At 42.5% G+C, this 14,103-nt stretch overlaps 2 protein-coding genes across 8 annotated transcripts in view; one reads left to right on the forward strand and one right to left on the reverse strand.

Moving 5' to 3' along the window:
- Positions 1-2,682, forward strand: part of hdac3 (histone deacetylase 3) — a 28,846-nt gene extending 26,164 nt beyond the window's left edge. The window contains exon 15 of the mRNA XM_079839008.1: positions 2,254-2,682. Within this exon, the coding sequence (XP_079695134.1) occupies positions 2,254-2,323 (70 nt within the window). The 3' untranslated portion in view covers positions 2,324-2,682. The remainder of the gene's footprint in view (positions 1-2,253) is intronic.
- Positions 715-14,103, reverse strand: part of myot (myotilin) — a 60,185-nt gene continuing 46,796 nt past the window's right edge. For all 7 annotated transcript variants that reach the window (XM_079839001.1, XM_079839002.1, XM_079838996.1 and 4 more), the window contains 4 exons: positions 10,140-10,347; positions 8,764-8,929; positions 3,921-4,054; positions 715-3,769 (listed from right to left, as the gene is read on the reverse strand). In XM_079839001.1, coding sequence (XP_079695127.1) covers positions 3,639-3,769; positions 3,921-4,054; positions 8,764-8,929; positions 10,140-10,347 — 639 coding nt within the window. In that variant the 3' untranslated portion in view covers positions 715-3,638. The remainder of the gene's footprint in view (positions 3,770-3,920; positions 4,055-8,763; positions 8,930-10,139; positions 10,348-14,103) is intronic.

The raw sequence follows: 14,103 nt of genomic DNA on the forward strand, positions 1-14,103 counted from the left end.
CACCATGTCCCCATCCTCTGATGGCTACTTCCAGCAGGATAATGCACCGTCACAAAGCTCCAATCATTTCAAATTGGTTTCTTGAACATGACAATGAGTTCACTGAACTAAAATGGCCCCCACAGTCACCAGATCTCAACCCAATAGAGCATCTTTGGGATGTGGTGGAACGGGAGCTTCGTGCCCTGGATGTGCATCCCACAAATCTCCATCAACTGCAAGATGCTATCCTATCAATATGGGCCAACATTTCTAAAGAATGCTTTCAGCAACTTGTTGAATCAATGCCACGTAGAATTAAGGCAGTTCTGAAGGCGAAAGGGGGTCAAACACAGTATTAGTGTGTGTTCCTAATAATCCTTTAGGTGAGTGTACTGTATACTTAAATGAGTTTTTATATTATATTATAGGCTATTTAAATTATATTATATTGTAAGCCTAATAAAGAATTTATCTCACAAGGAGATTGTTTAGGGATCCTTGCCATTAAAACGTTTGAAAACCCCTGATTTAGAAAATCTTGGAAATTCATAAGCAATAAACACACATTTAATTTTGATTGTTTAACGCTGCCTGTCACCAATAAATGACTGAACAAAAACACAGTAAGAACCATCTCAGTGTTACTGCTTAATTTTTTTCATATTATATTATTATAAAGAATTGAACTGTCCTGGCGGAGATTTTAATAGTATTTCAGTCAGGACCACTTTTGAGAATGAAATTTATTGACAATCTTTGATTTGGCGAAAGGCTTAGGCTCAAAGATGCTCGAGCTGCCATACAAGACAGCTTGAGATACATCCCTGAAACATAATCCCCAGCCTTCATAATAACCAAAAGTTTCTTAGCACGTATTTACAGAAAGAGATACAATGATAACAATAGAGTTCTACACAGAATCCAATACTCGATAATAAAGATACTAGGAGGTGAAGGGGTGGGTGTAAATGTCTGTGCGACAGACTGAGGAACATGAGTTTGAATGAGCTTAAATACTATAGTTGATTAGAGTAGGTGGAGTAACAAATCAGCTGAGCGTCAGCTGACATCTTTTAGCGATCAGTGGTCTGCCTGAACTACGCTTGAATTCCATTCGATCACTCAAGCTCCATTTCTTGGTAAAGAAGACTACAGTTAACAGCACTGTAAAATGTGCTTAATTTAGTGACTTATGAATTAACTTTTTTTATTTAATATATCACTAAGTTACATCAAGGGTTAAATAAAATAGAAACGGCACATTCAAGTTAAAAGTTATAACTGCATGATGAAATCACTTTGTGTGTTTTCATGCACTGTACAGGTAAAGAATGTTTTTGCTCAGGTGACCAAAATGTCCGCCCAATAGAGAGAAGTTTTGGTTGGCGAGAAAAGAAATTCGAGGGAACATTGGTCACTGATAAACCCGTTATATTCAACTACAGACGTTGCATCCATTGATTCCGCCATGTTTCTCACTGACACGCTCCGAACTCGTACAGATCGGGGCTTACAGAAAATCCCCAACTTCCCACTGGTATTTACGACTTCGTGGTGGGGTTCAAGTGCATTCAACTTGTGAATACGATCTTTACGACATGACTTGAACGCACCATAAACTCTGCAGGACAGTGGTCCTCCAGGAGCAGGATTGGACACCCCTGTTCTAAAGTCTTCAGGGTTTCTTAATGTTTTTGAAAGACGTCTCTTCTGCTGGCCACGGCTGCATTTATTTGAACAAAAATACAGTAAAGAAATACAGTAATATTGTGAAATATTGTTGCAATTTAAAATAACCACTTTTCAGTGTCACATGACCCTTCAGAAATCATTCTAATGCTGATTTGCTGCTCAAGAAACCTTTATGATTGCTCATTCTAAATCAGATACAGATGAAGTTACAGTAAAGATTATATTTATATGAATGCAGTAGTGAGAGAGCGATTGCGTGTGAATTAATTCCACCTCTCTACTAATAGTGAAGCTGTTTTAGTTCATAAGAAATATATGCTAGAATAAGTTTCTAATCTATTTTATTGAGAAATCATTGAAAAGTGTTGACAGCACATTTCTGCGCTACTGAATGTTTCTCTGTGTGTGAGATGCTGTATGTGTGTGATAAATAAATGCTCTAAATTACAAATAGAAATTTGGTAGTATCAAATAAAACCAACATTTTACCCAAACACATACAGATAAACTGCTAATTTTAAATGAGCTGCTTGACTGCATATTGAATATCCTGACCAACTACGTCTTGTTTCCTCACAGGCCTGAAGCTGCGAATGAATTTTATGATGGCGACCATGATAATGATAAAGAAAGTGATGTGGAGATCTGAAGATCTGGGTCTTTAGCTATGAAGGTGTCCATTCCTTGCCATATCTATAGTACTTAACTGCATTGTGATGTGTGTGTGAGAAAGCCAATTTGAACAGTTTTTTCTTTACGAGCACTGTAACTGTGTAGTTTGCCCTGTGTAGAACTTTTTATTGTCACAACAGTATTTCCTTTTTATCAAAGTTTAGCTATAAAAGAGCCCTGTGTGCTACAATCGTATTGAAAAGGATCAGAAATCATGTGATGAATGATGCCATTGTATTGTATGCCTAATATCCAAGTGGTTATGATTAACAGAATATTTTCGCCTTGGCTTTTTCATAATTTGTTTATAGGACGTTTCTGTAATAAATCTGTTGGAAAAAGAGCCGTTCTAACGTCTTAATCTGCAAAGAAATGTCCATACGTGTGCTAGATCCTTGATTTTTGTGACAGTCATTAAAAAAAACAAACACCTCAGAGATAATTTATAGTATAAGTCCACTCAAATGTTCATGTCACATCATGTATAACACAAATTATATATCGGTGTTCTGGACTGTTACCAAATCCTTTGTTCTAGTAGCAAAAATTTCAACAAATATCCTTTTCAAAACATATCAAAGTGTACGTTAACGCTAGCCTGGCTCCGCCCTCCTACATACTTCCGCTCAATTTTCATTTTCCTTCAGATTACGGTATATTTCTCCGGTCAAATTTTAACCGGTCCAATCGGCGAACAGAGGGAGTGGCTGAGAATGACGACGTTGATGTCGTGCGCTAGTTTAAGATGACCTACGTCACAACCAAACGTTAGCGATTGGTTATGGCAGATCCAATAGTTTTAAACTTCAGCAGAGTTCCCGCCTTCAAGGAAGGTAACGCTTGTCAATGGAGAGCGGCCAGACTCTCTCCACAAATGAAATGTACGAGAGTCTGGAAGGTCCAGGCTAGGTCAACGCCGCACACATACTATATTCAGCGTACAGTCGAGAGACATCATCAACACACAATTACAGCTGTTGCATAAAGAAATCAAGCATTCTTCTAACTCATGTAAAACAGAAAAGAACACAGATGCATGTCTCCTTGTTTAGGGGGATCATAAGTGAAACTGGTCATCCATTTCCAAACAAGCAAACCATGAGATCTAGTGAAGTCGTGTGCTGAGGCTATTGATTCCACTGGAATAGTACGCTTCTTCCAATCATTCCTTGGGAAAACATAAGAGGCACTGGCTGAAGTGAAGTTGACTGATAACAGGAGCAACTACACTCGTTTACACAGAAATATACTGCATAATGTCAGATGACCAGCGGCACGAGTCTGAGGAGTGTCTACAGTTCTTCACTCTCGTATAAGGGGGCGGTGTGGCGAGGACGGGGCTCGGTGCTCAGTGTGGAGAACTGGCTTACGATGGGAAGGCCCTTCATTGACCTGGCAGGAGGGGCAGTCTTGTTCAGTCGAGCTAGAAGAAAACACGCACGGCTATTTAGGGCTGAGATACAAATACAGATAATAATACAAGCAAAAGCTCAGAAAAAAAGCTAAATATTCACTCACAAACTTATGTCTCAACATATAAAAGGGAGAAAAGTGAATGGAGTAAGTGCACTTACCTGACACATCCAGCCTGGCATTACATGTGGACATGCCCGCTTCATTAATGGCGGATACAGTGTACCATCCTGCGTCAGACTTTATCACTGGATCGATGACCAGGCACTGCTTTCCTGAACTGTCCTGAGAAAGACTGACACACCAAACATGCAAATGTCAACGGAGACGACGCTAATGAAGCTTTCATCTAAACACTATCATTTACTGTAAATGTAACACCTCCTGTTTGAACCACCCGCTCCAAGCGGGGCTCGAACCCGGGTCCGCCGGCATGAGAGTCGGACGCTCTAACAAGCAGGCTAAAGGCTGAAACCTCTAGTGTCAGTCGCTAGAGCATCTCTTGAGATCAGAGGAGTGAGGTTTACTCTCCAGTGGCGTAGCGTCTGGGCATGCAGGGTATGCACGTGCATATGGGCCCGGGCCAATAGGGGGCCCGCCCATGGGGAACTTTTAAATAAAACGAGGGAATTAATAATAAATATATATTTGTATTCATGCCATGTGTAGTAATTTCTTGTTTCTCCGTAATGTCTAATTTCTCCATCATTTCTTGTGTGCGTTTATTATTTTTTTGCATCCCGCGACTGCAGTAGAACTAGGTACTCTGTCATTTTAATATATGACGCTGCATCGCTGCGCCAAAAAACGATAAAACACATTGTGAAAGTTTATAGCAGCTAGACATCATAATTTTCCAGCGGAGTCTGCGATTTTCAGCTTTGCGATCAGTTGCCGATTTGTTCAGAGTGGTACAAGCTATACTTGCAACTGAGGAGAAGAACGCGATAAACTAAAGGGAACCGAGATTAGTGGAGAGATATAACAAAGACTTGTCTCCAGCCCTTCCACAACAATTGATTGCATTCCGTGCAGCCTTTCAAAGACAAATCTCTGGGATGACAACAGTTCAAGATCTAACCAGTTTTTTGATTGTTGAGAACACCACGTCTAGCTTCGGCGGAGCGCTCATTTTCAAAGGTGGGCCTGTACAATTTATTTTGCATACTTGCTACGCCACTGTTACTTGCACAGCAACTTTGAGCTCACTCTCATCCGGGTCACGGCACCAATGTAACCCCTCCTGTTCGTACCTCCCGCTCCAAGTGGGTCTCGAACCCGGGTCCGCCGGCATGAGAGTCGGACCCTCTAACAAGGAGGCTAAAGGCTGTGAACTCTAGCGTCAGTCACTAGAGCATCTTTTGAGATCAGAGGAGTGAGGTTTACTCATACAGCGACTACTAGCTGGCCTCTGTTACACTCACCCCCCTAAACCTCACTCCCATCCGGGTCACGGCACCAATATAACCCCTCCTGTTCGAACCGCCCGCTTTAAGCGGGACTCGAACTCGAATACGCCGGTATGAGAGTCGGACGCTCTAACAAGGAGGCTAAAGGCTACAAGCTCTAGCGTCAGTCACTAGAGCGTCTCTTGAGATCAGAGGAGTGAGGTTGACTCGCACAGCGACTACTAGCTGGCCTCTTGATTATGGAGTGATCTGGTGCCATTATATATTTGTAGTCTAAAGTCTGGCAACAAACAATTTCGTAAAGAGAATCCTCATGTCATTCCAAAATATGACTTTCTTTTGTGGAACATAAAATAAGTAATTTTGCCTGCATGTATTGAGGATCTTTCAGTGTAGGTGAATGGAGACAGTGCTGTCGAGCTCTAAAGGCCTGTACACAACGGGACCAATGTCGCGCGCTTATCGCCAGTGTTTTTCGTGACGTTTTTCGGCGTGTCTTGAGTGTTCACTCCCAAGCGATTTTCACTGGCGATGCGCCGAGTGAACGTGCACATTCAGTAGATGCGCTCCCGGTACACAAGGTGGTGCTGCGGCACTTTGCGCTTCTGACACTCGCTTGTCACACAGAAGAAGAAGAGAGACAGTATTTACGTGCTTGCAAAAACCATTCACACACTTTTTACTAACTGGCAAGCAGCATTAGCAGCTCATCTTCTTCTTTGTCTACTTACTACATCTTCGTCGTATCAATGTGTGCGTGGCAAGACCGATTTTGTGCTTGAGCGCCACCAAGTGGTGTTTTACCGTCACTTCAGCAGCCCCAGGCACGTGAACAAAAGCGCCGATCTCATTGGTCGGCCAGTTTTTTACGTTTTTTTTTTTTAAATGACGCTTTTACGCCTGCCGTTTTGCGCGTCGGTGTGAACACTCACATTGGCGCCCATTGTTTAGTCCCGAGGCGTTAAACGTCGGTGATAAACACGTGCGAAAATTGTCCCGGTGTGAACAGGACAAGACGTGTCAGTTACTGACATTAAGGCCCTGTTTACAGCTGGTATTAAGATGCGTTTTGGTCGATCGGATCACAAGCAGACGAGGGAGACACATTCCCGTTTACACCTGGTGTTTTAATCCGTCTCTTTTGTCCACTTTCAACCACTTCTGTCCTGATTTCTTTGAGGAGAGGGTTGATGTATGGGCTTTTTCAGATGAAATAAGTTCACGCAATTTACATATGAATGTGATCGGAGATGACGGGAAAACCTACGGAGAGCATCAGCTTTAATTTCTGCTCTGATAGACGCAAGACCAGCCGAACGCTGTGAGTGTGTGTTAGAAATCAGGAACGGTGAGAGAACATTGAAGATGAAAAACGTACCAATCACAAACCAAACTTTCTTCTCCAGCCAATAAAGTTTAAATCCCGTCTGGATAGCGCGCATCCCATAATGTTTACACGTTAGGTCAGTCGGCGGAGAGTAGACGTCTTTTAGTGGCTGTTCGTGTGCATTTGACCCAAGCGGCACCTCCCCCAGTTTCTCTTGAAGCCAATACAGAAGTGACTTAAACTGCAATTCATGGACTGGCCACTAGAGACAGACTCCAGAAGGAGCAGAATCTCATTGAGCTCATGTTAAAATGCCCAACTTTACAGCAGAAGAACACACGTTTACAGTCTGGGACACATTGTGGTTTTGGTCTATACGGCTAATTTTGCCCTTCATGACAACTGTGAGGGGGGTGAATTATTTTATAACTCATTCGTTTACATTATATAAAGCCTTAAAGTGCTGCATAATTAAGGGTGTGGCCACTTTGAGTGACAGGTGGATTGCCGTTTATCTGCTGTCTGTTAGTCATCACTTCAGCTCCGCCCACGTCCCGCCTCTTTGCCCATTTTCTGTTATCCGGGAGTGACGCGCTGACAAGATGGCGACGCCCAGCTCGACCCTACTTTACTCTTCAGAATCCTGTGGGTAACGTCACGGACACGACGTCCATATTTATCTATGATTTGACCACATGAGCATCTAAAAAATGTTAGTGGTCAAAAGAGGACAAGCGCAAAACATTTTAAACCCCGTTGTCACCTGTATTTAGCGTCGTCCACTTGTGATCCGATCGACCAAATCTTAATACCAGGTGTAAACAGGGCCAAAGTTGTGCTGTGACTTTTGAATGGATGTGAATGCGAGTGAGATTTGAGAGCAGCGGAGGACGGAAGATTGCTGGTGAATACTGATTTAAATGTTGTCCTGTTCCTCATACAAAGTCAGATGGACTTCATTTATGGTGCTTTTGGTTTGTATTTGTATGGGAAATAGGACATATGTAACAGTTAAATACCTAAAATAACAATTGTGTTCCACAGATGAAAGAAAGTCATAAAGGTGTAGAATGACTTGCAGGTGAGAGTATATGATGAAATCCTCTTTTTAATTTTTCGTGTGCATGTTTTCTTTAAGCCGTTGTCCCAAAAGCACACAAAAATGGAACAAAATAGTCATTCAAGTGTATAAAACTGTCAGACTGTAACATGTAGTGGCACCATTGACTTCCAACTGTTTGGTTACTGACGTTCTTCAAAATATCTTCTTTTGTGTCCAACCGAAGAAAGAAACTTATACAGGTTTGGAACAACATCGAGAGTAAATGATGACAGAATTGTCTTTTTGGGGTGATGTTATGTAACCATAGGAACAAACAGGGACAATCAAAAACAAAGGAAAGCAAACTAAACAGAGCAGGGAAACTAGCCTGGATGCCAGCCGAATTTAGCCCCGCCCACAATTTTTTTTGCTCGGGCAATTCGGTCTGGACTCGCTCCATAGAGGAGGAATTATGCCCGAACAGAAACTGTTCGGACCAATGAAATTGTCAGGGCGGGCTTTAGACGATGATGGACAGATGATCAACAGTAACGTAATCATCCACGTCATCGAAGGCTCTTGGGTTGAATTTGCTCTTATCCTAAACGGAGAACTTGTTCGTATATGCATTCACCTTCACTAGTTCTCTCAGAAACGATGATCGTGTTGGTAAGTAGTCTGTGTATCCTTAAATTATTTTATTACTGGCAAAGATCGTTTACACTCATCTTTTTCTTGTAACGTTACTTAATCCAGCGTGCGTGCAGACAGGGTTGCCAAGTGTTTTTGCAATGTCGCGCACAATTGCTACTCAAAACTATAGCCCAAAACAATAACTTTCCGGGGTGTTCTCCAGAAAAAAATGGCGTTTGGTTGGCAAAATATGTTATTTTGGCAAGGTTGCCTGCTAAAATTCGCATTCCTGGGTTTATATAATCACATAATTGGGGTCGCTTCAACCCGCGGACATGGAGAAAAACACGGACTTGGCAACACAGTGCAGTTGAGTTCTGTTGACATTTGACAACTAACGTTACGCGTCGCTCCGTTGCTCTGATTGGTTGTGGGTCTATCCAATTGAGGTCTTTCCTGGCTCGGTTGAAACACGCCCCATAATCAAAGCTCAATGGAGCGGTACCAGACTCATATTCTGACTAGAATTGAGTATGGCCACGCCAGGCTACAGGGAAACAGGAACTAAGGGAAATGAAACAAGTGACACTGACCTCATTCTCATAGGGTCAATCCGCAGCATTTCCTTGTCCTTCTTCCAGTACAGCTGAGGGGTTGGAGACGCGGTCACCTTACACTCTAACCTGACGGCGTCCCCCTCCAGAGCTCGAGAGTTCCTCATCTTCACCACAAATGTGGGAGGACACAACTGTTCGTGAGCTGAGGAGATACAGTGAGCGGTTACATTTATTTTAGAGTCATCGTAATGTCACTAATGTGACTGCGGTAGGGTAGGCATCTGAGAGACAGGGCCAGTTATTCACACAATCCGCCATTTTGGAATTAAACAAATCACCATGTACCTTCTGGGCCACTTCGGTTAAAAATGTCTGAAACATTTTGTTTTGAAATTATTATTTTTTTGCTTCATCGGATGAAACGTGGTGACTTTTGTCGCATTAGCTATGTGAACACAACAAAATCATGGGCATGATAATAAAGGGTAGAGAGAAAAAAATCACACTGGACTCCTTCAATGTAAAACATTACAGATATAGGAAATAAATAGGAAAAATGTGAAAACTCAGAGAATCTTTTGGTGGTACAAACTACAAATCAGCCACTGTGCAGAAAAAAGTGCACATCAATGATGGGGTGACACCCTTCAAAAGTAAAATAGACACCCCCTCTCACAAAAACACACACACACACACACACACATATACACAGATCAGGCATAACATTATGAATAACACTGATTATCTCTTGCTCACGGCACCTGTAAGTGGGATATATTAGGCAGCAAGTGGACATTTTGTCCTCAAAGTTGATGTGTTAGAAGCAGGAAAAATGAGCAAGCGTAAGGATTTGAGTGAGTTTGACGAGGGCCAGATTGTGATGGCTAGACGACTGGGTCAGAGCATCTCCAAAACTGCAGCTCTTGTGGGGTTTTCCCGGTCTGCAGTGGTCAGGATCTGTCAAAAGTGCTCCAAGGAAGGAACAGTGGAGAACCGGCCACAGGGTCATGGGCTGCTCATTGATGCATTGATACGTGTGGTCGGATCAAACAATATTATGAAGGTGGTCATAATGTTATGCCTGATCTGTATATATACACACTATATGAACAAGTGTGACTAACACAGAGAAAGTGTTTGCAAATGTTTTAAATAAAATCAATAATTCAGCCACAAAGCAGTAAAATAATAACCATTATTGTCTTACATCAATCTCCACTTCATATAACCCATAATGACAAAGCAAAAAAAAAAAAAAACAGATTTGGGAGTCAAGTGCAAATTTATGTGAAATAAAGCATTTTAGCATAAGGTTAAAAAAATAGAATACTTTCTCAAGGCACTGTATTTCTACAGAAAACACACACTACACAGAAACTCTTGATCTTCTGCAGGTATGAAGCACTGCTCACCAATCACATCCAAGCGCAGGGAGAAGTGGCTCTGTCCAGCTCGGTTCTTAGCTACACACTCATATACACCTGCGTGATGAATGGTCACGATCTCAATGATGAAGGAGTGGACACTCTTCTCACACACCAGCATCTTATGGTAATCATCAGGTCGGATGGGTTTCCCATCCAGATACCAAGAAATATCTGGGGTGGGCAAACCTATAACCTGCAGGGGGGAAAGCTTCATGTTAGTGTGCAAATGCCTTTCAAGATGTCTTTCAATAAATATATTCAATAATAAATAAATGGGCCATTGAGCTGGTTTTGGGCTAGTTTTGATGGGTCATTGGGCTAGTTTTGGTCTAGTTTTGAAGGGTCATTGGGCTAGTTTTGGTCTAGTTTTGAAGGGTCATTGGGCTAGTTTTGATGGGTCATTGGGCTAGTTTTGAAGGGTCATTGGGCTAGTTTTGATGGGTCATTGGGCTAGTTTTGAAGGGTCATTGGGCTAGTTTTGAAGGGTCATTGGGCTAGTTTTGAAGGGTCATTGGACTAGTTTTGATGGGTCATTGGGCTAGTTTTGATGGGTCATTGGGCTAGTTTTGAAGGGTCATTGGGCTAGTTTTGATGGGTCATTGGGCTAGTTTTGAAGGGTCATTGGGCTAGTTTTGATGGGTCATTGGGCTAGTTTTGATGGGTCATTGGGCTAGTTTTGAAGGGTCATTGGGCTAGTTTTGATGGGTCATTGGGCTAGTTTTGAAGGGTCATTGGGCTAGTTTTGAAGGGTCATTGGACTAGTTTTGATGGGTCATTGGGCTAGTTTTGATGGGTCATTGGGCTAGTTTTGAAGGGTCATTGGGCTAGTTTTGATCTAGTTTTGATGGGTCATTGGGCTAGTTTTGATCTAGTTTTGATGGGTCATTGGGCTAGTTTTGGTCTAGTTTTGAAGGGTCATTGGGCTAGTTTTGAAGGGTCATTGGGCTAGTTTTGAAGGGTCATTGGGCTAGTTTTGAAGGGTCATTGGGCTAGTTTTGAAGGGTCATTGGACTAGTTTTGAAGGGTCATTGGGCTAGTTTTGAAGGGTTATTGGGCTAGTTTTGGTCTAGTTTTGAAGGGTCATTGGGCTAGTTTTGAAGGGTCATTGGGCTAGTTTTGAAGGGTCATTGGGCTAGTTTTGAAGGGTCATTGGGCTTATTTTGAAGGGTCATTGGGCTAGTTTTGGTCTAGTTTTGATGGGTCATTGGGCTAGTTTTGAAGGGTCATTGGGCTAGTTTTGAAGGGTCATTGGGCTTATTTTGAAGGGTCATTGGGCTAGTTTTGAAGGGTCATTGGGCTAGTTTTGGTCTAGTTTTGAAGGGTCATTGGGCTAGTTTTGGTCTAGTTTTGATGGGTCATTGGGCTAGTTTTGGTCTAGTTTTGATGGGTCATTGGGCTAGTTTTGGTCTAGTTTTGATGGGTCATTGGGCTAGTTTTGAAGGGTCATTGGGCTAGTTTTGAAGGGTCATTGGGCTAGTTTTGAAGGGTCATTGGGCTAGTTTTGAAGGGTCATTGGACTAGTTTTGATGTGTCATTGGGCTAGTTTTGAAGGGTCATTGGGCTAGTTTTGATGGGTCATTGGGCTAGTTTTGGTCTAGTTTTGAAGGGTCATTGGGCTAGTTTTGAAGGGTCATTGGGCTAGTTTTGATGGGTCATTGGGCTAGTTTTGGTCTAGTTTTGAAGGGTCATTGGGCTTATTTTGAAGGGTCATTGGGCTAGTTTTGGTCTAGTTTTGATGGGTCATTGGGCTAGTTTTGGTCTAGTTTTGATGGGTCATTGGGCTAGTTTTGAAGGGTCATTGGGCTAGTTTTGAAGGGTCATTGGGCTAGTTTTGATGGGTCATTGGGCTAGTTTTGAAGGGTCATTGGGCTAGTTTTGAAGGGTCATTGGGCTAGTTTTGATGGGTCATTGGGCTAGTTTTGGTCTAGTTTTGATGGGTCATTGGGCTAGTTTTGAAGGGTCATTGGGCTAGTTTTGAAGGGTCATTGGGCTTATTTTGAAGGGTCATTGGGCTAGTTTTGGTCTAGTTTTGAAGGGTCATTGGGCTAGTTTTGAAGGGTCATTGGGCTAGTTTTGAAGGGTCATTGGTCTAGTTTTGAAGGGTCATTGGACTAGTTTTGATGGGTCATTGGGCTAGTTTTGAAGGGTCATTGGGCTAGTTTTGATGGGTCATTGGGCTAGTTTTGGTCTAGTTTTGAAGGGTCATTGGGCTAGTTTTGAAGGGTCATTGGGCTAGTTTTGATGGGTCATTGGGCTAGTTTTGGTCTAGTTTTGATGGGTCATTGGGCTAGTTTTGAAGGGTCATTGGGCTAGTTTTGAAGGGTCATTGGGCTTATTTTGAAGGGTCATTGGGCTAGTTTTGGTCTAGTTTTGATGGGTCATTGGGCTAGTTTTGGTCTAGTTTTGATGGGTCATTGGGCTAGTTTTGAAGGGTCATTGGGCTAGTTTTGAAGGGTCATTGGGCTAGTTTTGATGGGTCATTGGGCTAGTTTTGAAGGGTCATTGGGCTAGTTTTGAAGGGTCATTGGGCTAGTTTTGATGGGTCATTGGGCTAGTTTTGGTCTAGTTTTGATGGGTCATTGGGCTAGTTTTGAAGGGTCATTGGGCTAGTTTTGAAGGGTCATTGGGCTTATTTTGAAGGGTCATTGGGCTAGTTTTGGTCTAGTTTTGATGGGTCATTGGGCTAGTTTTGGTCTAGTTTTGAAGGGTCATTGGGCTAGTTTTGAAGGGTCATTGGGCTAGTTTTGAAGGGTCATTGGGCTTATTTTGAAGGGTCATTGGGCTAGTTTTGCTCTAGTTTTGATGGGTTATTGGGCTAGTTTTGGTCTAGTTTTGAAGGGTCATTGGGCTAGTTTTGAAGGGTCATTGGGCTAGTTTTGAAGGGTCATTGGGCTAGTTTTGAAGGGTCATTGGGCTAGTTTTGAAGGGTCATTGGACTAGTTTTGAAGGGTCATTGGACTAGTTTTGAAGGGTCATTGGGCTAGTTTTGAAGGGTCATTGGGCTAGTTTTGGTCTAGTTTTGAAGGGTCATTGGGCTAGTTTTGAAGGGTCATTGGGCTAGTTTTGAAGGGTCATTGGGCTTATTTTGAAGGGTCATTGGGCTAGTTTTGGTCTAGTTTTGATGGGTCATTGGGCTAGTTTTGGTCTAGTTTTGATGGGTCATTGGGCTAGTTTTGAAGGGTCATTGGGCTAGTTTTGAAGGGTCATTGGGCTAGTTTTGATGGGTCATTGGGCTAGTTTTGAAGGGTCATTGGGCTAGTTTTGAAGGGTCATTGGGCTAGTTTTGATGGGTCATTGGGCTAGTTTTGGTCTAGTTTTGATGGGTCATTGGGCTAGTTTTGAAGGGTCATTGGGCTAGTTTTGAAGGGTCATTGGGCTTATTTTGAAGGGTCATTGGGCTAGTTTTGGTCTAGTTTTGATGGGTCATTGGGCTAGTTTTGGTCTAGTTTTGAAGGGTCATTGGGCTAGTTTTGAAGGGTCATTGGGCTAGTTTTGAAGGGTCATTGGGCTTATTTTGAAGGGTCATTGGGCTAGTTTTGGTCTAGTTTTGATGGGTTATTGGGCTAGTTTTGGTCTAGTTTTGAAGGGTCATTGGGCTAGTTTTGAAGGGTCATTGGGCTAGTTTTGAAGGGTCATTGGACTAGTTTTGAAGGGTCATTGGGCTAGTTTTGAAGGGTCATTGGGCTAGTTTTGGTCTAGTTTTGAAGGGTCATTGGGCTAGTTTTGAAGGGTCATTGGGCTAGTTTTGAAGGGTCATTGGGCTTATTTTGAAGGGTCATTGGGCTAGTTTTGGTCTAGTTTTGATGGGTCATTGGGCTAGTTTTGAAGGGTCATTGGGCTAGTTTTGAAGGGTCATTGGGCTTATTTTGAAGGGTCATTGGGCTAGTTTTGGTCTAGTTTTGATGGGTCATTGGGCTAGTTTTGGTCTAGTTTTGATGGGTCATTGGGC

This window comes from Gobio gobio (genome assembly GCF_949357685.1).
Source record: "Gobio gobio genome assembly, chromosome: 16".
NCBI lineage: Eukaryota > Metazoa > Chordata > Actinopteri > Cypriniformes > Gobionidae > Gobio > Gobio gobio.